At 61.2% G+C, this 25,208-nt stretch overlaps 5 protein-coding genes across 5 annotated transcripts; all 5 read left to right on the plus strand.

Moving 5' to 3' along the window:
- Positions 1-730: 730 nt before the first annotated feature.
- On the plus strand, positions 731-1,555 carry LINJ_34_3950 (conserved hypothetical protein; the record flags this gene model as incomplete). Its single annotated transcript, XM_001468715.1, has 1 exon — positions 731-1,555. The coding sequence occupies one exon, from the start codon at positions 731-733 to the stop codon at positions 1,553-1,555; it is 825 nt and encodes a 274-aa protein (XP_001468752.1).
- A 980-nt stretch (positions 1,556-2,535) lies between these two features.
- LINJ_34_3960 (conserved hypothetical protein) lies at positions 2,536-4,983 on the plus strand (the record flags this gene model as incomplete). The annotated part of the gene is made up of 1 exon (XM_001468716.2): positions 2,536-4,983. The coding sequence occupies one exon, from the start codon at positions 2,536-2,538 to the stop codon at positions 4,981-4,983; it is 2,448 nt and encodes an 815-aa protein (XP_001468753.2).
- A 1,231-nt stretch (positions 4,984-6,214) lies between these two features.
- LINJ_34_3970 (conserved hypothetical protein) lies at positions 6,215-7,612 on the plus strand (the record flags this gene model as incomplete). Its single annotated transcript, XM_001468717.1, has 1 exon — positions 6,215-7,612. One exon carries the CDS (start codon positions 6,215-6,217, stop codon positions 7,610-7,612), a length of 1,398 nt encoding a protein of 465 aa, XP_001468754.1.
- Positions 7,613-8,609: 997 nt separating this feature from the next.
- LINJ_34_3980 (conserved hypothetical protein) lies at positions 8,610-10,586 on the plus strand (the record flags this gene model as incomplete). Its single annotated transcript, XM_001468718.1, has 1 exon — positions 8,610-10,586. The coding sequence occupies one exon, from the start codon at positions 8,610-8,612 to the stop codon at positions 10,584-10,586; it is 1,977 nt and encodes a 658-aa protein (XP_001468755.1).
- A 1,126-nt stretch (positions 10,587-11,712) lies between these two features.
- Positions 11,713-24,438, plus strand: LINJ_34_3990 (putative dynein heavy chain; the record flags this gene model as incomplete). The annotated part of the gene is made up of 1 exon (XM_001468719.2): positions 11,713-24,438. One exon carries the CDS (start codon positions 11,713-11,715, stop codon positions 24,436-24,438), a length of 12,726 nt encoding a protein of 4,241 aa, XP_001468756.2.
- Between the last annotated feature and the right edge of the window lie 770 nt (positions 24,439-25,208).

Below are 25,208 nucleotides of genomic sequence, written 5' to 3' on the forward strand. Positions count from 1 at the left end.
CGGACGTGATTCTCGCACGATATGTTCTACGAGGGGGCGCACTGGCACCCACGCATCCCCTCCTCGTTTACTTCTCTTGGCTTTTTTTTGTTCTCTTGCAGGGGGATGGGCGTGTGTTAGGCGTCTCTCTCTTTTCTTTGGCCGCGCGCCCTTTGCGTTGCCGTTGCACGGCGGGTGAGTAGGAAGCGATGGTGCCGACCTGGAATGGTGCAGCGAGATAGAAAACGTGGTAGAGGCAAAGGCGCGTCAAGGGGCTTCTGTAGCAGCTTAAGCTCTGCCCGACGACGGGTGTCTGGTGCCCCGTCGCTGAGGTCCAAAGGAGTATTGGTGGAGGTCATTGCATTCATCCCGTCCTTCTGCGCGCGCGCATGGCCATTGCGGCAGCGGACTGCACTGCAAGTTTCTATGCTGTCGGGGAGAGAATGCAGGCGCCACCGCACCTCCCGATGTGCGCCCTGTGCGGTTTGTCTTTCGCCACCACCTGCACTTTTCATGTGCTCTCTCTCTCTCTTTCTTTGCTTGCCACGTTGCTTCACACAGCAGCAGGAGACGGTCACGCTGCTGATTCGAAGCCGTCGGCCCGGCTACGCGCCCATTCACGTACACGAGAGGCGGCATGAGCAGGTTTCTCAGCACTGTTTTCGGCAAGTCGGTGGCAGCACGGACATCAGCAAAGATAGCCGAGCCCCCTGCCGCTCTTTCATATGCGCTCGCCTCGTTTCGCTGGCACATGGACACGCGCCCACCGGCAAAGTTTATTGCCGTTCACGATTACCTCGGCAGCTGCGCATCGTTGCAGCAGTTGCTAAACGAGTCCATCGCAGATCTCCCGCTGTCGCGGCTAACGCCGACAGAGCCGCTAGAGGTGTACTGCGCCGACCTCCGCGGTCACAACTTCTCTGAGGCGGCCCCGATGACATCCGATTCCGCCTATCTGCTCGCCTGCGCTGCGGACATCATTAAGATGCAGGAAGACATTCTCCGCTCTGAAGCAGGGCTGCTAGGTCTTGGTTTTGGTTCTCTCGTTGCCTCCTGTGCCGCCCTGCATGCGCCCGACGCCTTCTCCTCCCTCACCCTCTTCGTGAGGGAGATAGCGCAGCTGCAGCGGTGCCTGCCTTCCTCTTACCCGGTCGGTGAGCTTCTGCGACGCGCGCCAGCCAACGCCACAGGGCTGGCAGAGCTAAATAGCTACCTGCGGGATCTAATACCCGATCCGGCAGAACGGGCTGCCCTTCTCGCCGCCGTGGAGGTGCGACGTGGCCTGGCCCGGTTCCGATTCAGTAATGATCTACTTCAGTACACCGAGCCGTTTGTGCTTAATTCACCGGCGGGCAGCACGTTCACGAAGCCCACGGTCGTGTACCTGTGCGGCAAAGATGGCGCCATCTCTCCGGAAGAGGAGGCCCGAGTGCGCGCACGCTTCCCTGCGGTGAAGTTTGTCAAGCTCGACACGCAGGGGGAGACGCTGACGTCTCCCGAAGTGCGTCTTGTTCCGCTGTTTCTTCAGTCTTGCGGCATGCTTGGCGAGATCAACGAGGCGAACATGGAGCGATGAAGTGCCGTGTGCAGTGATGCAGGAGAGATGGTGCACTCGTATGCACGCGCGCGCGAGAGAAAGAGAATCTGTGCAACGCGTAACTTTCGGCCAGCATGCAAAATCGTGGATGCGTATGCCGTTTGAGTATTCGTTCTTGGGTGGTGGCGCAAGCCGGAGGCATATACAGGGAGAGAGAAACAGAGAGCCTACGAGATTGTATGTGTGTCTGCAGGGGCGGGTAAGTGCTGGAGCTGGACTCCGGCTAGGGTGGGCGTGGTGATGACCCTGTGCGACTCTTGTGTCACTCTGCCGTCGCCGTGTACTTTCAGTGGCGTATGTGTTGCTAAAGTAACGTACAACAACCGAAAACAATACAAAACGACGCGGACACACGAGCACGCGATGGTTTCCCCCATGATAGGTTCAGCTGCAACAGCGGCCTGTTGTCGTCTTTTGTCTCTCCCGCGTCATTGGCTTTGATGCTTTCGCCGAACCGCCAGCGGGTCGTCCTCGCCCTCCACGCCATTCTCCACTACCGCCTTTTCATCCGCCGACTTTGTACGCGCTTTTCTTGTCGTTTTGTCCTACACGCACACGCGAGAGTGCTTGCACCACGTAGTAGACGTTTCTTCTCTGACGTACACTCGCGCACACAAGCACGCTCAGAAAACGGCGCCCAGAAAACGGAGGAAAAGCGAAAAGTTGGCAAGTGCACGTGGTACACACGCACACAGCCAGCAAAGGAAGCAGGTGATTGCCAATACGTCTGCCTCTCTCGTCAAGGTTGTGGCGGTGTGGCGGTTCCGCAGCCCTCCCTCTGCACGCGTGGCGGGTCTGTTAGGCAAACGCGAGGACGAAGACGCAAGTGAGACACCCTCGCACGGGAAAGTAAAACAGACGGTGCAGCGTTCATCTCGTTTTGCGTCGTGCTTGAGCTCTTCTCTAAAGCAGTCCACCCCCACGCATTCCTGTCTCTCTCAGCCCACGCCCCAGCAGAAATGCTTCGCGCTATACCGCTTGTCTGCGTAGCGGCGGTGCTGCTGACATGCCTGCCAGTGGCCGCTATCCACGAGGATGAGCAAGGTCTGCGTGACTGGATAATGCATCTCGTCGGGAACGTGCAGGATAGTGCCGCGCAGGTGGCGACAAATCCACAACTGCTCTACGTCGCTTCCGAGGACGGCGCCGTGGCTGCGATCGCCGTCGGCGCCTATGGTGGCTTGAACCTGACGTGGCGTCAGATATCCTCTGCGACGCCTTTGTGCGTCGCTGCTGGCCCGCAGGCGGTGCTGACAGTGAACAATGCCGGTGTGGCTACCTTGATGAGCCCTACAACGGGATCCATCGAGGTGACGTACGCACTTCAGACAGTAACCACGACTCTACAGGCGGCCGCGTGCTCGGTGGTCAGCGGGAAGGCTGTCGTGGTCACCTACGACGGCGCCACGCTGAAGCGCTTCGAGTTTTCGACGGCCTCGGAAGAGCAATCCATCCCGGTCGCCGCGTATGCAAGCGCGTCTGGTGAGGTGTCCAAGATGTACGTCGCCGGCTCCGTGCTTCTCGTGAACCACGGAAGCGACTCTGCCGACGTTCTCCGCCTTGACAACCTCGCCAAAGAGCGCAGCGTGGCCGGCATGGCCACGAGCATCGCCGCTGACGGTCACTTCACCACCCGCGACGCGGCCACCGTCCGCTCTTTTCCTACTAACGGCGCCGCAAGTGAGGTGGCGTGCTCTGACTGTGGCATCGCCGTCGTGAGGAACGCGCACACCGGCGAGCCCACTGGCGTCGTCCGTGTGGAGACGCAGGTGGACATGCTGCGCATCACGTACCCGAACTCGGTCGTGACGATTCCTAACATCTGCAGCAGCATCACCGCCTACCCTCTCCTGGCATTCGAGAAGGACGACGGCGACGTTATCGTGCTGATCAAGACCAGCGCGCACAACCTTCTTCTCGTGAGCGCGGCGGAGGGACTCGTGTGGCGCCGCTTTGAGGCGCTCGCGAACGTGGCTGCCGCCGCGATTGTGGAGCCGATGGAGGCGCTGGACCACTTCCATTTCAACAAGAACATCTTGCTGGTCTCCCGCTTCGGCACGCTCTACTCGATTCCCATCGCGGGCATGGGTGCGCAGGTGGACTACATCAAGGACTTTTCGCAGGAGCTGGCGGCGGCCATGAAGGCCCCATCGATGGCCAAGGTGCAGGTGCGGGAGCTGGCCGTGCGAGACGACGGCCGCACCGCCGTGGTGCACGCGGAGTCCGGCGCGACGAGTGGCCACATCTTGATCGACCTGGCGGAGCGCATGGTCACTAGTGTGACGACCTGCGAGAACGCCGTTCTTTCAACCCCCGAGCTGGAGGTGGCGGCTGACCTCTCTGTCAGGGGCTCGCTTTCGCACGGTGTCTTCTACACATATGCCAGCCACGCCGAGTCCGGCACAATCGAGGGATACAGCGTCAGCGCGGCGGCGGGTGCGCGCCCTACGTGGGTGGTGCAGATGCCCTCGGCCATTGTGGCGCACGCCGCCGGCAGTGAGCCGCGCCGGACAGATGTTGTGAACAACTTGCGCGTGTACCCGAACATCTCGGGCAGGGAGATGGTTGAGGAGGTGCGCCGCACCTACCCAATGCGCAACGTCATCGCCGTGGCGCATTATGAGCCGTCCGAGGAGGAGCTGCCGTCGCTGGTGATCACCGCGATCGATGTGGTGACGGGCAGCATCTTGGCGACGACACGTCATGCGAACGTGGAGGGGGACGTGAAGATGGTTATTGTGGAGCACGCCATTGTCTACTACTATCTCGACGCCAAGAAAATGCGCTACTGCTTCGGCGTGTGGGAGCTGTTTGAGGATGAGAACAGCCCGGTGGTGTTCAAGACAGCCGGCGCCACGATTCCGCAGATTATCGCCTCCTTCTTCGTCAACACGAAGCGCGAGTTCAGCTCCCGTGCAACGCGCCCGCCGATCGTGGTGGTGTCGACTCTCGGCTCCTTTGGCGGCCCGCTCGCTGATATGGGCGTCACCACCTCCTACAACGCCATCGCCCGAAAAAGCCTTGTGCTGGCGTACGCGACGGGCCGTGTGGTGGTGGTGGAGCTGCGACACCTACTCGCCGGTAACCAGATGCCCCTGCCAGGTGCGAAGGACCGCCAAATGTCGCACCTTCTGCTCCCCAGCTTCTTGTTCGCGTCGCACAAGTACCGCGTTGCCTTTCCGCGCAAGATCACGACGGAACCGACGCTGCTGGAGAGCTCTTGTCACGTGGTGGTGTCGGGCCTCGACCTCTTTTACGTGCGCTCGTCGTCCGGCAAGCCGTTCGATCTGCTCAATAGTGACTTCAACAAGCCGCTGCTTATCACACTCGTGTGCGGCTTTGCTGCGCTGTCCGTGATGGCGCGCTACTTTGTTAATCGCAAGGCCCTCAATTCGGCGTGGCAGTAGGCGCGTTTTCGATTCGCGCGCGGCTAAGCACGGAAGTGGTGTTGCGGCGCGAACAAGGCACAGAGAGTTGTTGTTTCGTTTTTGTTGTCGTTGTTGTTCTGTTTTTCTGAGCTGTAGCGTGTGCAACGTTCGTGCTCGTGCCGCAGTTGTCCACGCCCGGGCCCCTCTGTCTGTCTCGGATGGTGTCTCGATGTGCCCTTTGTTTGTTCGCTTATTTTTGCTTTAAACTCCTTCTGAATGGCGGCTGCAACCGCCCCTCCACCCCCCCCCCGCTTACACACACACGCGCGCCGAAAACGTTTGACCAAAGAAAATGGAGTAGATGATGCGCGGCTGCTGCTCTTGTCAGCTCACCTTCCCGCGCTTCCTCTTGCAGTCTCTACCGAGGGTGTGGTTGTGTGTGTGTGTGTGTATGTGGGTGTGTGGGGGTGTGTATATCTGTGTATGCCATTATGGGAGGTGGCGTTTGAGATGGTAGTGTGCATACTTCTCTCCGACGACAACGGGTGTTTGCATGCACGTGTATATATGTAGGTGCTCGTGTGCGTGAGTCTGTGTGTGAGTCGGAGTGCAGTGGCGATCTTTTTTTTTAACACGTCGGGTTTTGTCTGTGTGTAGGTTAAGCGCTCTGATATTGCTGTGTGCGGACGTGTGTGAAAGGCAGCAACGATATGACAACCACATGTTGAGGGCGCATGGGGCGCCGCATACCGGTGTATGGCCAGCGGGCAGTCAAAACGCCACCGCGGATACCACCACGAGCCCTGTCGACTTGCAGGACGAAAAGGATGCGCCTCCTTGTCCACCGCGCTGTGCCGCTGCATTACTGAGGACCCTAGATGGCTCGCTCACGCCGTTCTCCTGCCTTTGCTGTGTCACCAGCCTGGCCTATTTCCAGCCCCTGTCCTCCTTGAGCGGCAGACTCCGCTCCGCCGTACTTGGCCGCGGGCCAGTCGCCTGTGTCATCACCACCACGACCACCGTTCCTCCTCCTGCACACCTTTTCGGCTAACTCGTTTGCTCGCTCTCCTTTTCCCCGGCTTGCGTTGTCACCTCTTCTTCTCTATCCTGCCACACGGGCCGCTCAGCTCGCCTTGCGTGCCCGCGCATGACATGTGAAATTCCGTCAGCGATCGAATTGTCACGGACAGGCAAGGTCTGCGACGAGCGCGCAAACGTCCGCGTTCCGCGCTCATTCCAAGAAAGGGGTAGCTGACAGTAATCGCAGGCAATGGCATCTCGCGGTGCTGCCGCTTGTGCGATCCGATCCCGGGCACCCGAGGTGCATCGGGTGTCGTCCGACAACGTCGCCTTGCAGGAAGAAGCGAAGAGTGTGCGAGAGCGCCGGCTGGCCTTGGAGGAGGTCATGCGGCAGGAGCGGGCTCGGCGCCTGCAAGCGGCCGCATCACGAACGACGGCGACGGCTAATACGAGCCACTCTTCCGGCTGTGCGGCCCCGCCGAGAGAGCAGCAGAAGGGCGAGGCCGTCGACTCCAACCGCGCTCCTCAAACGCTGGAGGAGTACCGCCGTGAGCTGGACAAAGACTGTCGCAACAAGGAGCTCCTTCGACTACACTACTACACTAGCGGGCATCTCAACCCGGCTGATGTGCACTTTTACACTGTCAAGAGCAGGGTGAAAGAGTACCAGCGCCGCGCACCGAGCCCGCCGCCGTCGGAAAGGGCGCGGCGTCTGCTGTTGCCAACGCGCAAGGCTCACCTGGAAACAGAGATGACGCAGCCGTCGACGCGGGCGCTCGAGACGATCTCCGTGCTGGAGGGCACCTCAGAGCAGTGGACAAAGTCTGCTCTTCTCCGGATGCAGGCTAATCAGCACGTGCTCCGGCGTATCGAAGAGCGCGAAAGGAAGGAAGCAGCGCACATCGGCCGACCCATTGTGCGGGGAACGACGGCTCCTGCCGGTCGACTCAGCGCCCTACCGCAGCCGTACAATGCACCGGTGACGACGAGCGCAATGGCGAGCCGCCCTGTGCACGTCGCGGAAGCTGCCGTGTCAGCATGCGATGCGCCCCGGTTCCTGGCAGTGGACAGGAGCTACACAGCCACCGCCCCTACGTGGCGGTGGAGTCCGCTTCGCCAGCGTAGTCCACGGAAGACGTACCTGACCACTAGTCCACTGCGTCTACGCGGGCGTGCGGCATCGCCGGCCGCAGCGCAGAGCGACTCCCTGTTCAAGACCTCTCTCATCGACGGCTCCTCAACCCCCTTGCATATGTCTCGCACAGTTTCCTTCCCTCCCACCTCCGCTGGACACAATGGGCGTGCTACGTGCTCGTGGAGGCCGCTGGAGTATAGCGGTACGGCACACCTCGAGGGCCGCCGCAGTTGGCCGGCCTATAAGCCTATTGCAGAGCAGCTGCCCAGCGCGCCGTCGGAGAGCCCCGGCACCTGGGCCGAACTAACGCAGAGCCGGTCGCACCCGAGGCAAGGTCTAACAGCACCGTCCCCTCCACCTAGAGACTACAGCGCCAGGGAGACGGGCGAAGGTGCGCCAAGCGTGCCGACCATCGGCCCTCCCATTACGAAGCCGAAGCCAACGCTGCTTAATGGTTTCCGCATGCCGGACACAGTCCTGAAGCGGGAGGACCTCTTCCAGGGCTTCATCTGACGTTCGCGCACCGCTCCAACTGCGACAAATTCAAGGCAACTGCGCAACCCTCTTTTGTCTCCCTCCCTCTCACTCCGACGCGCAGCTGGGCACGGCACGGGGCGAGGTCGGGAGGGGGGGGGCGGATTGGTGGTGCGCTTAGCAAGGAGACAGAGGCGTGCAGAGTGAACCTCGTTCTTCGTCCCCTCACTCCCGGTACCGACATTCCAATTTGGTTCGTGGGTGGGTTTGGGGCCACCGTCATGTCACACGCGCCCATCCTCGCACCATCGTTCAATGGCGACGTCTGTGGGCATACGTGCGCATCTGTGCCCTGTGTGCGTGTATGTGTACTGCTCCTTGGGTATCGCTGCTCCTCTTGTTCTGGGGCAATCCTGCACCACTAGACGCGTAGACCAGAACGGCAAAGGAAACAACAAGAGAGGAGAATGCCAGGAAGAGGGACCACGACAGAGGTGCGCGTGTGGATGCGGGCGGCCCACAGTGATGCCATTGCCTCGGGTGCACCGGAGAGGTACATACTCCGTTCCTTTCTTCCTGTAGTTCGTGGCAGTGCCGGCGTCTATGCTCTCTACGTCACGTGGCTAGTCGCGTTTCTGCGCGTGTGGTCATCTGGCTGTATGTTCGGCTCACCCTCACACCTCCGGTTCTCGCCTTGCCCCCCCCCTCCGCCACAACCGTCCATTCTTTACTCCTATGACTCTGTGCACTCCTCCCTCGTCCACCCTTACCCCTTCCATGCCCATCTCTTCTCTCGGCCTAGTGTTTCTCGTGGCGTGCTGCGTGATCGTCAAAGGGGCGCCCACGACGAATAAGAGGCTGCAGCCCCCCCCCCCTCCCCCTGCCTTCCTCCCAAGCACGCACAGACACACGCGCAGAAGCTGCTCAGCTTCTCTCGGGCACATTTGTCACTCACCTGTTGCGTGTGACGGGCTTGTCGTGTTGTCCTTCTCTTTCGAGGCGGGGGAGGGGGTGGGGACTTTGTTGTCCTGAACGCATGGAGGCGCTCTCGCGGGGCTTTTGTGCAGCGGCGCTGGTGCAGTCGCTGGCGCCGAAAGAAGTGGAGGCGTGGCACCGGCAGTGGCCGCAGCCCACCCTACAAGTGGTGGACATACAGCGCTACCCGCGCGTCCCAACTGCGTCCCGTGGGACCTCGCGGTTTTACATGGCCGTATCGGACTCGGAGTCGGTTGCGTGGCTCGTGGTTCCACCGTGCACCGCCTTGGAGGACTCTGTCGCCGCGTTCGAGATAGAGGTGGGCTGCTGTGTTACGTTGCTATCCCACGCCTTGGTAACAGCAGCGAACGGTTTGAACGTGGTTGTCCCACTTGAGGTGAAGTACTCGAACAACACGCTCCGCCTCCTTGGACAGCCTAGCTGCGCCGAGGCGCTCTTTCCACTCTCGGCTCATTCGCTCCTGCCGCGCCACAACGCAGACGACCATACTCCCTGCGCTGCCGCGGCGTCGCAGCGGCCATTGCACGCGATTGCACTACGTGATTTCATGGACGCCCCTCAGCGAGCACTGGGCAACTGGTGCGTCACCGCGCGGGTGGTGTGGAAGGGTCGCGAGTACCCTTTAAGTTCGCATGCCAGCCGCCTCGGCGGCAGCAGTGACCCTCGCCGCAGCGTCTGTGCAGGCAGCCCCCGCTTTGTCTTTCGGTGTCTCCTTGCAGACGAGCACGGCGATGCCGTCATGGCAGCATTCTATGGCGGCGAGGCTCTGGTGGAGCGCGTGCGGTTGCACGGCTGCTACCGACTCGCGCAAGGGATGGTGAAATGGGGCACAGGCGAGAGCGGCGCCCCGAGCGAGCTGCAGTTTGTGGAAAAATCGATCGAGGAGGAGCTGACATCGGGCGCAACTCAGCAAATGTTTCCCTTTCACGCATCCGCGCTTGTTGGCGAAGTGGCTCAGCAGTTGCGCGATGTGGTCGCGGTAAGCGAGACCGCGCAGGTGGGCGGGTACGTCTCGGTGGTGGGTACAGTGGTCGTCGTGCAGGGAAACACGCAGGTCACCACCAAACGCGGTCGTGTGTGGCGGTCCGTGGTCACCCTGGCCAGCATCGCCGAGCACAGCGCAGCAGCGGGCCGCTGCAGCGGCCCGTTCGTGGAGGTGACCTTGTGGGGTGAGGTTGCAGAGGCGGTGGAGCCGGCACTGGGCGAGCGCTGGGTGTTTCATCCGTGTGCGGTGCATCTCTTTCAGCAGCGCAAGACGCTGTCGAGTCTGGCGTCGACGATGGCGGTGAAGCTCGTGCCACACACGTGCGGCGCCAAGCACGCACCGCGCGCGACAGCGTCACCAGGATGGGAACCCGACGGAGGTGGCGCAGACGCCGTACCGAGCGCCGTCACTGCCGGCATGTCTGTAGGTAGCCCGAAAGTCCTCAAAAAGGATATGCAGCTGGTGCTCGACCTCCAGGAAGCCTCCCCTACACTGCCGGTGCTGGCGCGTGTGCAAGAGGTCGTGCGTCCGTTTTGCGACTGGATGTGCACAGAGTGCTGCCGAACTCAGCAGAGCGTCGTCACAGCGGGCAGCATCGCAGCTGGAAAGCCAACTGCCTGTGCGCACTGCAGTGCGGCGCAGCTCTGCCCTACACTACGCTTGCGCGTGTGGCTCAGCGACGGCCTCTGCACCGGCCTGGCGGCCTTTCATGGCTGCGCTGCCGAGTCGCTCCTTGAAGCGTCCCCTGCGGAGGTGGCGCTGGATGTCGAGCGACGATCAGCCTTCGTAGATGAAATGCTTGATCGTCTTGTGGGTTTGCCAGTCTTGGTGTGGCTGCTGCCGTGCGGTGGTGCCGATTCGTTCGATGCCGCGCAGTTTATCGTCACCAACTGCAAACGCATTCATTATGTATCCGGCGCCCATACGCTGCTGTCTGCCATCGACACCTTTGCTAGCCTCGACGAAGGTGTGAGCAGCGGGGCCGCTGATGTCTTGGCGCAGACGCTGCCCGCGACAGGGGATACGGCGTAAGAAAGGGAGCCGCGCCGGCGCACTCCCCTCCCGAACAACGGAATGAGACGAAGTGCGATGCGATTTTGCTCTGACGCCATCTGCGTGTCCTGTTGGGGGAGGGGGGGGAGGTGTGTGCGCGTGCGCCTGCTCGTGCGTGCTGCCTACCACCACTGCTACATGCTCTGCTCTTTCCTCCACCTCTGCGCGTCGCCTCGCCTGCGCACAGATCGTGACGCCGGGTGGCGCTAGGGAGTGCAGAGGAGCCGCCAGCGAGCAACAGATCAGCGAGTCAAAGAAACATGTGGTCGTCACTCTCAATCACATCTGCGCGCTTGCGGAGTGCACACAAACAAGATGGCGGGCAGAATCGTCGAAGCCTAATAATCGGTGCGACGCTGCCAAACCCCTCTGCTCCTCTCATCCCCATCCACACATCGTCTCGTAGCACTAATGAGAGCACCGACCCCTCCCCGGATCTTCACGAAACTAGGGGGTGGAAGCCGGGCGGAGTGTTTGCGACACGGCCCCACAGCGGCTCCACCGTAGCCACGCGTTCCTGTAATTTGCCATGCTGACCTCCATGCTCCTCTTCTTCCTGTCTCCCCCGTCTCTTCTCGGACCTCCAACGCGTTACTGCCCCACCTCAGTGGTGCTCGACTTCTGCTCCTTCCACCCACTCCGTGCCGGTGCCGCTTCGCATCGCTTTTGCGTACACGGTTTTGTTGTGGTTCTGTTTTGCGTGTGTTTTTCTTGTTGGCTTCTCGTGTCGGAACGCCTCCACCTCCCCCTCCCCCCGACGTGACCGCTGCACTGCGCGCATCGTAGCACCAAGGGAAAACAGCGCTTCACAGCACGCCGAGCAGCAAAGGGAGCAACGCCACCCTCACTCGTCCACGTGTGCAACCCCTCCCTTCCTGGGCGTGTGCCGTAAGCGGTTTCTTCGTGCGTTCGACGATCACGTAGAGCGACGCGTGCCGTGCAGCACCCCTCGCCCTGCCCTGCCTGCCCCCGCTCCACTTCATCTCTCCTTCCCTTCCACTTGGTGCCCTCACGACCTTCCGCAGCACAACCATCACCGTGGATCTTCGACGAAGACCCGCCGCGCACAGTGGCGCTGACCAGTCTTTGCGTGCCTCGCTCGCAGATGAGTCTCTCCCAGGCGACGAAGGACTGCGTCACGGCAGTCCGCAAAGCCGTCAAGAAGCTCATATGTGGGGATGTTGTGAGCGAGGAGAGGATCGGCGCAGTCCTCCAGCTGCAGCTGCCGGCGACCGCCGCATCCGAGGCGGAGGTCGCTCAAATACTGCTCTCCGCGATGGTCAAGGCCGCCTGCGGGGCACAGAGGGGCTCTACAAAGCTGCCCAATGGAGAGGTCATCGTGGACGGCACCGCCCCACTTGCCCTGCACTCCTTTGCGGAGGTGGTGCGCGTGAGCACATTTCGTTTCCAGGATCTGCCAGCGGGCAACCCCGCTCTACGTCTGGTGGCCGAAGCCACGTACACACGCCACCTCCAACGTTCATCCGAGCTTTCGGTACAGTGCATTCACAACTTTCCGCCATGCCTTCTGGGCGAGGCACTCTCGCGCTTCGACGTGAGCGTCGGCGGCTATGTTGTGCTGTCGCTCTCGGTGGACAAAGACCGTGGCATTCAGCTGCGCCTTTTCACCACCGCCATCGATGCAGTGATGGCGTGCATGTGCAGCACCTCCTTCACAGCAGAGGTGCTGCCGCGAAAGTGGGCAAGCCGCGACACGCTGCAGCCGCCTCAGCTCCTCGAGATGCTGGAGGAGGTGCAGATGGCCATTTCCGAGTACTGGAACGACAGCGCGCAGGACGACCACGCCCGCTCGGTCGCGGTGTTTCTGATGAGGTCCGTCGGCACTGACATTTGCGAGTACTTCGGCACCAAGGCAGCGGCCGCCGGCGGGCTGTTTCGCGGCGAAAAGAAGGTGCTCGAGGAGGCACACGTGTGCTGCGAGGAATGGCTGAACACGTGCGCGAGGCTGACCACGATCGACTGGGGAGCCGTGTGGAGGGACCGATACGAAGATGCGGCCCTCGTGTGCGTTCGGGATCGCCTGCGCACGACCCTCGCGTTGCGTGGCATTATCGAAGAGATTCGCGAGCTGCTTGGCGCCAGCGACTTCCGTGCCCTGAAGACGGACGCACTCTGGGACGTTTTCGACGATGTAGATGTGATGGATCCCTCGAGCAGGGCTCAGAGTGAGTGGGGCGGCGCCCTGGCCGCCTACTACCGCCGCCTCGAGCCGATCGAGCAACGGTGCGCCGGCGTTCTGCGTGACTTGTTTGCCACCCGCGCCGGACTTGCGCCGCAGGCTATCTTGCACGAGTTCTCTGGCTACTGCCACCTCATGAAGCGCCCTATCATCTCGAGGGAGCTGGTGACGGAGCGAGATGGGCTGCTAGCCAAGCTGAACGATCGATTGGACGCGATTCGACTAGAGTACACGCGTCGTGCCGAGAGCACCGAGGACGAGCTCGTGCTCGAGGAGGAGGACCGCCGCTGCCAGGCGGGACGCTTTTTCCCTGGTGTCGTGAACAACATAATCTGGCTCCGCCAGCTGCGTGGGCGTGTGGAGGAGAACATCGCGATGTGCACCTCCATCCTCGTCGACCTGCCGACGGCGAGCGCGTTCGTGGCGTCAGCGAATCAGCTGCTGGACGAGCTGCACGACTATGAGCAGGAATGCTACCGAAACTGGGTGGCGGATGTGGAGGACAAGAGCGACGCGCTGACACTGGACGCGGACGCCCCTTTGATGGAAATTGACGCGAAGGGGCGGGTGGATGTCAACTACGCGGAGCGGCTGGTGCAGCTCCTGAAGGAGGTGCGAGTGCTCGGCGCCATCGGCTTCCACATTCCCCGCACCATCGCTCGTCTGGCGCAGCAAGGGGCGCAGTTTCTGCCGATGGGCGTCGCCCTGAAGCAGGTCGCTAACACGTACAACTCCATGGCCGCGGACATCATCCCTTGCACGCGCGCCATGCTGCTGGAGCCTGCCGTCAGCTTCGAGAAAATTATCACGGCCAGCGGCGAAAAGAAGCTCACGTGGCGCAGCAAGAAAGAGGCTGCGCGCTTCATTGAGCGGCTGCAGAGCGCTGCTCAGTCCCTGACGGAGTTCAACCGCCGTCTGCACAAGACGCACCACGAGATTGAAGGGATGGTGGTGGAGCTCCTCGACATCAGCCTGCTCCGCTCCCGTGATCGCTGGCTCAGCAAAGCGCGGCAGATTCGAGAGAAGATAGAGACCTCGGGCTTTCAAAACACGGAGTCGTGGCGGCATTTCTGGGATATGCAGCTCTACAAGGCGATGGAGGCGCAGTATCAGCTGGGTCTCGAGTCCCTCAACGAGGCTGTCGAGGAGATCAAGGCCGACATCGTCTACCACGCCGAAAGTGGACAGGCGGCTCTGCGCCCTCCCCTGGAGGTACTCCGGCTGCAGTACTACCAGCGCATCAGCGACTTTATCACCTTTCCGCGCCGCTTCCAAGGGTGCGGCAAGGAGGGCGTGTTTCACGAGATGCCGTCGCGCAACGCGCACGGCATCTACGTGGTGCTGCAGTCTGCAGGTCAGCTCTTCAAGCGCGTGATGCACGAGCTCAAGCGGTTCTCGCCGTACCTCGTCATTGGCCGCTGCGGCCTCGACGGCAACCCGAGTCTCGAGGAGATCGTCGGGAAGTCGCTCACCGAGGTGCAGCACTGGGAGCAGAGTGTGCGACTGCTCAAGCAGAAGAGCAAGGACATCAACAGCGAGGACCTGTTCATCCGCTGCGGCTGCATCACGCTGTGCACGGCGGCCATCAAAGGCGCCGTCGAGGATCACCTTGTCCGTCTCACGGACGCCCTCAAGGTGACGCTTAAGCAGAGCGCCGAGAAGCACCTGAATTCCATCAATGACTACCTTGCAAAAGCGGCCAAGTGTCTAGACAGCAAGATGACGAAGCTGGGCGAGATCGGTCAGGCCAACCTGCTCTACGGCGAGCTCATGGAGCAGCGCCCTGCCATGGAGGTGGAGTTCTACCACTTCTACAACAAAAACGTACTGCTGCAGAACATGACCGGCACTCCGGGGCTCGACTTCACCAAGACAAAGGATCGCTGGACGAATTTCATGAAGCGCCTCGACTCGCACGAAAAGGAGGTCGATGAGCAGCTGAATCGCATACAGGAGAACGTCTCGAGCTCGGTCAGGGAGTGGGAGAGGGACTCCGTCCGCTTCACGACGCGCTGGCACGAGCTCAAGCCGAAGGAACTGACGGCGCACAAGCCGCTGGCGTTCGTGATGAAGAAGAAGGAAGAGCTGCAAGCACTCAAGGAGCGCGGGGAGGAGTGCAAGAAGCAGTGTGAGTACTTTCATCTTGACGAGCCGGACCTGCAGCCGATCGAGGACGCGGAGGCCGACATAGAGGACTACCTCAAAATGTGGAGCATGCTGGGCGACTTCCAGCTGCAGGTGCAGGAGCTGTGCAAGGAGCCGTGGATCAGCTTCTGCGCCAAGGTCTACCGTTTCGAGGACTTCGTGAAACTGTGGCAGGGACAGCTGAAAGAGATTCCGGCGAATTCGGTCACGGTGCACATCCGCACGATACTGGACAACTGGTCGCGCTGCGTGCCCCTGCTCAAGTACGTCCGCGGAGAGGGCTTTACCTCTGCCCACTGGACAGAGTTGTTCCAGCTGCTCAAACTTCGCAGCCTCACGCAGGACACAGTGAAGTTTGGCCAGATCCTTGACCGCTACGAGGACATCCTTAAGAACGAGGGCCCTATCAAGAAGCTGCACAGCCGCGCGCAGGGCGAGGCACAAATCCGCGAGGCGCTCGATGACGTACGGGCCTGGGGCACGGGTGCCCGTTTTGTCCTCACGCCGCACCAGGACCGCGCCGGGGTTGTGCTGATCACGGACTGGAAGGACACCATGTCGGCGCTCAGCGACAACCGCGCGCTGCTGCTGAGCATGAAAGAGTCACCGTACTTTGGCCTCTTCTCGAACGACGCCACCAAGTGGGAGGAGCGCCTCTCGACCCTCGACGAGTACCTCCGTCACATGAATCAAATCCAACGCAAGTGGGTGTACCTGGAGCCCATTTTCCGCCGTGGCGCCCTGCCGCACGAGAAGCAGCGCTTCGACCGCATCGACTCGGCCTACCTGACCGTGATGAAGGCGGTGGAGAACGACAGCCGGCTGATGGCTCTTGCCGAGCACACGGAGTTTAAGGCCACGCTGCACGACGTCTCGGAGCAGCTGGAGCGGTGCCAAAAGGCGCTCAACGAGTACCTGGAGTCGAAGCGTGACGGCTTCCCACGTTTCTACTTCATCAGCGACGACGATCTTCTCGAGATCCTCGCGCAGAGCAAGAACCCCAGCGTCATTCAGTCGCACCTCAAGAAGCTTTTCACGGGCATTCACAGCGTCCAGTTCGACGCGCAGAGGGAGAACATCCTGCAGATCCAGTCACTCGAAGGGGAGGTGGTGACGCTGCTGAAGCCGGTTCGGGTCACGGAGGAGGTAGAGGCGTGGCTCTCCCAGCTGGATGCGGGGGTGAAGGCGACGCTCAAGGCGCACGTGGCGCAGTGTGTGGCCAAGGCCGACATCGGCACCTACGCCTCACAGGTGCTGTGCACAGCGGAGATGATCACCTTCACGCGCAAGGTCGAGACTGCGATACGGGACCCTATCGGCAGTGCCGCTGCGCTTCAGAAGCTGAAGAGTCAGCTGCAGACCCGGCTACGCGAGCTCACTGCGTACGCTGGCGGCAACAGCGATGCGCTGGTCGGCATCAAGCTGAAGGCGCTCATCATGGACCTCATTCACAACATCGAGGTGGTGCAGCTGCTCATCGCGAATGGCGTTGATAAAGAGTCGCACTGGCTGTGGAAGAAGCAGCTCCGCTTCTACCTAGACAACACTCAGCAGTGCGTGCTGCGCATGGTGGACGCGGAATTCCGGTATAGCTACGAATATCAGGGCAACGCCCCAAAGCTGGTGCACACGCCGCTGACGGACTGCTGCTACCTCACCCTTACACAGGGCATGCGGCTGGGCTATGGCGGCAACCCGTACGGCCCCGCGGGCACTGGCAAGACGGAGTCGGTAAAGGCGCTGGGTAACGCAATGGGGCGCCAGGTGCTCGTCTTCAACTGTGATGAGGGGATCGACTTCAAGTCTATGGGCCGAATTTTCACGGGCCTCGTCAAGTGCGGCGCCTGGGGCTGCTTCGACGAGTTCAACCGTCTTAAGGTCGACCAACTGTCAGCGGTCTCGCAGATGATCCAGGTCATCCAGGAAGCCCTCAAGAACGGCGACAAGGAGTGCCAGCTGCTTGGCAAGAGCATCAACGTCGACCCCAACGCTGGCATCTTCGTGACGCTGAATCCGGCCGGCAAGGGCTACGGCGGCCGGAGCAAGCTGCCAGATAACCTGAAGCAGCTCTTCCGCTCTATCTCGATGAGCGCCCCGGATAACGAGCTCATTACAGAAACGATCCTCTACAGTGAGGGGTTCGAGAACGCGACGCAGCTGGCGACCAAGGTTGTCGAGACCTTCACGCTGTGCAGTCAGCTCCTGTCCCACCAACAGCACTACGACTGGGGACTGCGCGCCATGAAAGCGGTTCTGCGCCTTGGCGGCACGCTCGTCCACGACTTCTTGATGGAGCGGGTGGCAGGCAAGGTTCAACTGTCTGCGGAGCAGATTCTGCAGAAGGAGAGTGAGATCCTGATCAAGTCGCTTCGAGTCAACACGCTGTCCAAGCTCACCTTCGACGACGCCGTAATCTTCAACACCCTCCTCAGCGACATATTTCCTGGTATTCCGGTGCTGGAAATCGACTACCAGAAGTTGCGACCAGCCATCGAGGAGTCCATAAAGGAGCTCAGGCTGCAGGTGGTGGAGGCACAGATCCAGAAGATTCTCCAACTGTACGAGGCACTGCAGCAGCGCATGGGTGTCGTGCTTGTCGGACCAAGCGGGAGCGGCAAGAGTACCCTCATGAAGGTGCTGCGCCGTGCGCTGCAGCGGCTCGGCACGAAGGTGCCGCTCTACGTCGTGAACCCCAAGGCTTTACCGCGTGAGCAGCTGCTCGGCCACATGGACCCTGACACTCGCGAGTGGTTCGACGGTGTCCTCACGGACGCGGCGAGGAAAGTGGTGAAGGAGGAGGCGTCGGCGCGGTCGTGGATCGTTTGCGACGGCGACATCGATCCGGCGTGGGTGGAGTCGCTGAACTCGGTGCTGGACGATAACAAGCTACTGACGATGCCGAACGGCGTGCGAGTACAGTTTGGCGACAACGTGAACTTCCTCTTCGAGACTCACAGCCTCGAGTTTGCTTCGCCGGCCACGGTGTCGCGCATGGGCATCATCTACCTCTCCGAGGAGGACGTGGAGCCGAAGATGACGGTTGCCTCGTGGCTGGCAGAGCAACCAGAGGAGTTGCAGCAGCAGCTGCGGCAGTGGATCGACGCCTACTTCTACAAGGCGATCGACTTGCTGCTCTCTTCCGGGGATCTTGTCGTGGGGACGACGCGGACAGGACTCGTGATGTCCGGGCTCGTGCAGATGAGGAACTGCACGACGAAGAAACAGTTTGTGCTGGCGCTGCTCTACGGACTGGGCTCCTACTTGCCGGATGAGACGCGGCGCACGTACGCGAAAGATATCCTCCTCCTAGCCGAGGAGCGGGCCCCGGATGCGAAAAACCCGCTGGACTTCCGGTACGACGAGGATCGGCAGGACTACGTCTCACTGGAGTTCGTGCCGGCGGCGGACCTCGCCATCGACGACCTGTACCGCCATCCGATGGTGTCGACGGTGGAATGCCAGCGCGCGCTGGATGTGATGCGGGCGTGGACGAAGCCGACGAGCCCGGGCGTGTACCGTCCCTTCATCTTGGTCGGCCCGGAGGGGTGTGGCAAGACGATGCTGCTAAACAATCTGTTTATGAGCACGTCCAGCACACGCGTCGCGAGCATCAACTGCTCGGCACAGACGGAGGCAATACACGTTATTCAAAAGCTGAGGCAGGCGTGCTCCATCTTTAACTCGAACCAAGGCAAGGTGCTCCGGCCCAAGGAGGCGGAGCGGCTTATTCTCCTCCTGAAGGACCTCAACCTGCCAAAGCCGGACCGCTACGGCAGCGTCCAGCTGCACTCCTTTCTCCAGCAGCTTATCCTGTACAACGGTTTCTACGACGCGGAACTCGAGTGGGTCACGGTCGAGCGGGTGCAGATCGTGGGAAGCATAAGCCCGCTCGGCAGCATGGGCCGCCACCCCGTCGCGCCGCGCTTCCTAGCGATCACGTCCGTCTTGAGCATCTCATACCCTTCCAAGGAGGCGCTGCAGCAGGTGTACTCGGAGTTCATCAAGGTCATGCTCGAAAGTGGACGGCTGAAGCTGAACATGCCGAACAAGGGGGCGGCCGACTTGGCCCGCGGTGTCACCACCATCTACGAGACCGTCGCCGCGCGCTGCACGGTGGACGTGGCGTCGCACTATGTCTTCAACCCACGAGACATCACCCTGTGGGTGTTGAACTTGCTGAACTACGACACCCCCAACATCGCTGACGTCCTTGCATACGAGGCGCGGCGCATCTTTGTCGACCGCCTGGTGACTGTCGAGGAGCGTATGCGCCTGGCCAAGGTCATCCGCGATAACGTGACGCTGCTTGTCGGCCACCGTGACGCGCCGTCAGAGAAGGAGAGCATTTACTACGTGTCATGGCTGGACGCGACGCGCGTCGGCAAGAAGCGGCTGTCGGGTACTACGCTCGAGGAAGTGAAAACGTCCGCGGAAGCGTTCGCCCTCAACTACTCTCGCGAGAACGCCGGGCTCAACGTGCAGCTTATCCCGGAGGTGTGCGCGTGGATCGCCCGCGTCGACCGCGTGCTGTCGCAGGAGCGCGGCAACCTAATGCTGGTGGCGCGCGCCGGTGTGTGCGCGCCGCAGATCGTGCGTCTCGTCGCGTACAACAACCGAACAGAGGTTGTGACACTCGGCATCACGCGCGAGTACGGCGTCAAGCAATTCACCGCGGAGCTGAAGAGTGTCATGACGAAGGCGGGGGTGGAGGGGCAGAGCGTTGTGTTGCTGCTCGAGGACTTCAACTTCTTCCATCCCTACTTCCTTGAGACGGTCAACTCGCTGCTCTCATCTGGCGAGGTCGCCGGACTCTTCACCCAGGAGGAGCAGGACGCGTTGCTGAACCCCCTAAAGGACGAGGCAGCGGGGGAGGGCATGAGCACCTACAACTTCTTTGTCGACCGCATTGCCCGCTATCTGCACATCGTTGTTGTCATGGACCCGACAAACCGCAACTACGAGCTGCAGTGCCGCGCCAACCCCGCCCTCTTCACTCGCTGCAACGTGTACTGGATGGGGACGTGGGACAGCAGCAGTCTCAAGGTGATACCGCGCATCATGATCGCTGACGTCTACAAGGCGCTCGACCAGCGCGAGGACAAGAAAGAGTTCAGCCTGACGACGGAGCTCGTGCACTTGCACCGCTCCTTCGGAGAAAAGTTCGCTCCGCAGCACTTTAAGGTGCTGTGCGAGACTTTCGATCATGTGTTTCAGGAGAAGAGCCGCCAGGTCGCGGACGGGCTAGCTCGACTGAAGAGCGGCGTCAGAAAGCTCGACGAGGCGCAGGAGAACGTCGACAAGATCGCGACGGATGTGACTGAGAAAAAGCAGCTGCTGGAAGTGAAGCAGCAAGAGGCCGACGACGCGCTGAAGGAGATCCAGAAGCGAATGGAGGAAGCTGGCAACCAGAAGCGCAGTATCCACAAGATGCAGAAGGAGCTCGACAAAGAGCAGTCGGCGATTCAGGAACGCAAGGTCGTCATCGAGGGCCGGCTGAGCGGCATTCAGCCGGTGTTGGACGCCGCCCTGTCGGCTGTCAGCTCCATCCGCTCCGACCACTTGACGGAGCTGCGCTCCATGGCCAAGCCGCCGGCAGCGGTGCAGTGTGTCATGCAAGGTGTCGTGCTGCTGATTGAGGCGGGAAAGGGTGCCGAAGCGGCTACGTGGCCTGCCATACGCAAAGTCCTGGCTGGTGACATCAAGGGTCAGATTCTCAACTACGACATCGACAACGTCGGCGCCGCCGCCCGGACGCAGGTGGAGAAATTCATTGCCTCCAACGTCGAGTACTTCAAGCGCGAAACCATTGCCCGCGCCTCCAAGGCTGCGGCACCGATGGCAGAGTGGCTCAAGGCAGTGGTCGAGTACAGCAAGGTGCTGGAGACGGTGGCGCCGATGCGGGACGAGCTGAAGGAGTACGAGGCTAACCTGCAGAAGGGCCAAGAGGAGATGACCAAGTACGAGGGCAAGCTGAAAAAGGTGGAGAAGAAGGTGGAGGAGCTCAAGGGCAAGTTCGGCGAGAAGACGGTCGAGGCGGAGCGGCTCAAGGACAAGCTGGAGCAGGCCGAGCAACTGCTCGAGAACGCCCAGGAGCTGCTGTCGAAGCTAGGGGATGAGCACACGCGCTGGACGGCGCAGATGAAGGCGATCAAGCAGGACTCGTACTTCTTGCCGAAGCGCTGCCTGCTCGCCGCCGGCGTTATCACCTACCTCGGCGAGGACCCAGAAGACACGCGCCGCGCCACCTTGTCGGAGTGGAAGGAACGGGTGAAGCTGCACGACTTCAACTTCTTCACATTTCTGCGCGATGAGAGCGTTCAGCTGCACTACAAGGCCGAGGGCCTACCGGGCGACGAGCTCTCCATGGACAATGCCGTCATGATTCACGAGCAGGTGAACACGCCGCTCATCAAGGACCCCTCTGGTCAGGCGGTGGGGTGGCTGCAGGCGAACCTCAAGAAGCAGAAGGCAGTGGTGGATGTCTGCAGCATCTCCGAGGACCGCCTCGTCTCCGCGCTCGAGCTGGCGCTGCGGTTTGGGAAGAAGTTTATCGTGTCGGATGTGGACAGGGTGGAGCCGTTTCTGTACCCTATTCTCCGCAAGGAGTTCCACAACGAAGGCACAAAGCGCGTCATTCAGATTGGCGACCGCCGCACCGTCGACTACGCGGATGGCTTCCAGCTGTACCTCGTCACGCGAAGCACGGACCTGCATGTGCCGCCGGATATCATGAGCTACCTCACACCCATTAGCTTCACCATCACGCAGAGTGGGCTGGAGGGGCAGTTCCTCGGCATCACGATCCAGCACGAGCAGCCGCAGCTGGAGAAGGAGAAGCTCGACATGCTCGAGAAGGAGGAGGGCCTCAAGATGCAGCTGGCAGAGCTGGAGGAGCGGCTGCTGACGAACCTTGCCCACTCGGAAGGGTCGCTGCTAGAGGACACAACGCTGATTGAGTCGCTGAATCAGATTAAGTCACAAGCGAGCTACATCACCACGGCGTTAGAGCAGTCGAAAGTGGTGCAGGAGGACCTCGATAGAAAGCGGAACGTCTACCGCCCCTTCGCCACCACCGCCAGCTCCGTCTTTTTTCTGACCAAGAGTCTGGAGGAGCTCTCGCACATGTATCAGTTCTCCTTCCAGCTCTTTCTCGACCTCTTCCTGCGGGCGCTGAAACGGCACAAGGACCTGCGCACCGACCCTGAGACAAAGATCGCGGCGCTGCAGGAGACGTTCATCCAGATCACTGTGTCCGCCATTGCGCAGTCGCTCTTCAAGGAGCACCGCGTCGTGTACGGCATCCACCTGTGCCGCAACATTCACCACGGCGCCTGCACCGCGGCCGAGTGGGACTTCTTCATGGACAAGGCGATTGCCGCGGAGGAAAAGCGGAAGGAGGTGCGCGTGCCGACCTTTGTACTGCCGGACAGCGTGCAGACATTCCGCACCTTTGCGGCGCTGTTCCCCGACCTGGTCTCGAAGGCGCGCTTTCAGGAGGCAGACGTGTGGCTGCAATGGATGCGCGCCGCGACCCCGGAGTCGGAGTGCCCTGACTTCCTCAAGTCACTCACGCACTTTCAGCGGCTGCTGCTCATGAAGACGCTTCGCAGCGACCGCCTCATCGCCGCCATGAACGCGGTGGCGTGTACGCTGCTGAAGGTCGACTCCCTTGGCGAGAACGGCACCCTTGTCTCCGCCGTCGAGCAGTCCGACGCGAACCGCCCTGTCCTGGTGATCACATCCGCTGGTGCAGACCCCTCACAGGAGTTGCAGGCCATCGCCCGTGAAACGATGGGCCGAACGCGGTTTCACCAGCTCGCCATGGGCAGCGGACAGACGGACGAGGCAATGCGGCTGCTGCGCGAGTCTGCCGTGAAGGGCGATTGGCTCTTCTTAAAGAACCTACACCTCGTCATTCCGTGGGTGTCGCAGCTGCAGAAGGAGCTGATGGTGCTCAAGCCAGACGCGTCGTTCCGGCTCTTCCTCACAAGCGAGGCGCACGACGAGTTCCCGTCGATGCTGCTGGGCCAGTCTCTGAAGATCACATTCGAGCCACCGCCAGGGATCAAGCAAAACCTGCTGCGCACCTACAGTGGCTGGGACGCCGCCTTTGTGAACGAGAAGGACGAAAAGCAGCGTCAGCTCCTCTTCGCGGCGGCAGCGCTGCAGGCGATTGTTCAGGAGCGTCGCTCCTACGTACCGCAGGGCTGGACGAAGGACTACGAAGTCACTGCGGCAGACCTCAAGGCGTCCGTCGACATTGTACTCCATCAGTCGGCGTGCGGCGACATTGACTGGTACTCCATCCGCGGCATCCTCAACGATGCCATCTACGGCGGCAAGATGGAGACGCCCTTCGACAAGCGCATCATGGCAACCTACGTTGACAAGATGTTCCGCGTCAACTGCATGGCCGGCACGAAGCAGCAGGAACCGCTGTTCCACCACACACGCATTCCAAGTGGTGATTACGCCGAGTTCATGAAAGTCATCAAGAAACTGCCGGACAGCGATATCCCCGTTCTTTTCTCGCTGCCGCCCAACGCCGACCGGGCGGTGCAACTGTCGCGAGTGCGTGCCCTCACCGGCGACCTGCAGCGCATCAGTGAGTCCTACAGTGAGGCGGCGTTGGACCGCGAAGCTTGGGCCGCGCGACTGACACCAGTCCTCGACACCTGGGCTGCTTTGACGGCTCGGCACGCCGACATACTCGTGCCTCTGCCGTCCGCCCCGCCCAGCCCGTCGGCCCATTCCACGCCCGCCGCTGCGCGAAAGCCGCTGGAGCGCTTTCTCGAAGCCGAACATTTGACGGCACTGCGCTTGGTGACTCAGGTCAACGTGGCGGTGAGCGATCTTCGCAAGGTGATCGACGGTGGTGCCCTGCTCACGGAGAACCGTCGCACGGAGGCTGCCGCGATGATCCTCGGTGACGTCCCGGCCAGCTGGGAAGGTCACTTCCCCAGCGCGGCTCGCATTTCCACCTGGATGCAGGCGCTGGTCAGCAAGGCCGTCACCATCGGCGAGTGGCAGAAGATGATGGCGAACGGCACCTTCACAAGTGCCACACTCGACCTCTCCAAATTCATGCGGGCAAAGACTTTCCTGAATGCGCTGCGGCAGGAGACAGCGCACGCCATCCGGCAGCCGCTAGTGTCGCTGGTGCTGGTGGCGACCACGTCTACGCCCCCAGCCGACGCGCCATTAGTGACGGCCCTGGAGGGGCTCATGCTGCAGGGTGCTGTGCTGGACGACGCGGATCTATTAGAGTCCATCGCCACCGCTGATGAGCCGGCGTTTTTTCCCATCAAGAAGGCCTTTGCTGCGTGGATGGCATCGCCGCCGATGCTCAAGGCCTCGGTGCGAGTGCCTGTCTACGCGAACACCACAAAGGAGGACTACGTCTGCGACTTCGTGCTCCCGTGCGCGGACGAAGTAGCCGCGCAGAACTTTGTGCTCTCTGGCGTGTCGATCGTGCTGGAGCAGTAGAGCCACACACAGCCGCATCGCTCGCGGTTTTTTTTTCATGCGTCTGTGCGTGTGCGTTGGGGCTTCGCTAGCCCCAGAGGTTGCTCGCCTGCTTTCTATTCTCCACCCGTCTCTTTTTCCTCGCACCACGAGCTGCGACAGAGCGCAACCGTTGCGCACCGACTGCCGGTGCTCTTGTAGCCCGTTTTTCTCTCTTTTTTTCTCCCCCTCGGACGCGTTGAGTTTTGCAGCTCTTCTCCTCCGCGTCGTCTCCGCCTGGGCAGTGCTTCATGGGTTGTCTGGGACAACCTGCACGCGATCGCTCGGTCGCCCTCTGTGGACCCCGTTGGTGGTGGTGGTGAGCGGTCGCTGCGTCTGGTGTGAGACGGCGCTCGCTTGCTTTGCGTTAGCTGTTCAGCGCATCAACGCGACTGTATCTTGACCTGGTGTAGACGGGGGTCGCGAACAAAACTAAAAGAGTCGGGCGCATGGAAGATGCATATCGCATGCGGTCGTCAAGGTTGGTGAGTTGGTGCGTGCATGTATATGGCGAGGGCGGCCCACGCACGCCCCCCCCCTCCCCCCTAGCACGGCGCCAGTCGTGCCGCGGGGCATACCGCTCATCAACGCCACGTTTCCTCTTCCAAGCGCGGACGCCGTGCCCTATCTGCGTTGGGTGTGTGTATTCTTTTTGGCTGTCTTCTTTGTGCAATGTGAACGCTGCCGATGTACTCATACAAGCATGTAAGCACACACGCATGCATACATGACGGTGCTGATCACAGTGTGCC

Source organism: Leishmania infantum, chromosome 34 (genome assembly GCF_000002875.2).
Source record: "Leishmania infantum JPCM5 genome chromosome 34".
Lineage (NCBI taxonomy): Eukaryota > Euglenozoa > Kinetoplastea > Trypanosomatida > Trypanosomatidae > Leishmania > Leishmania infantum.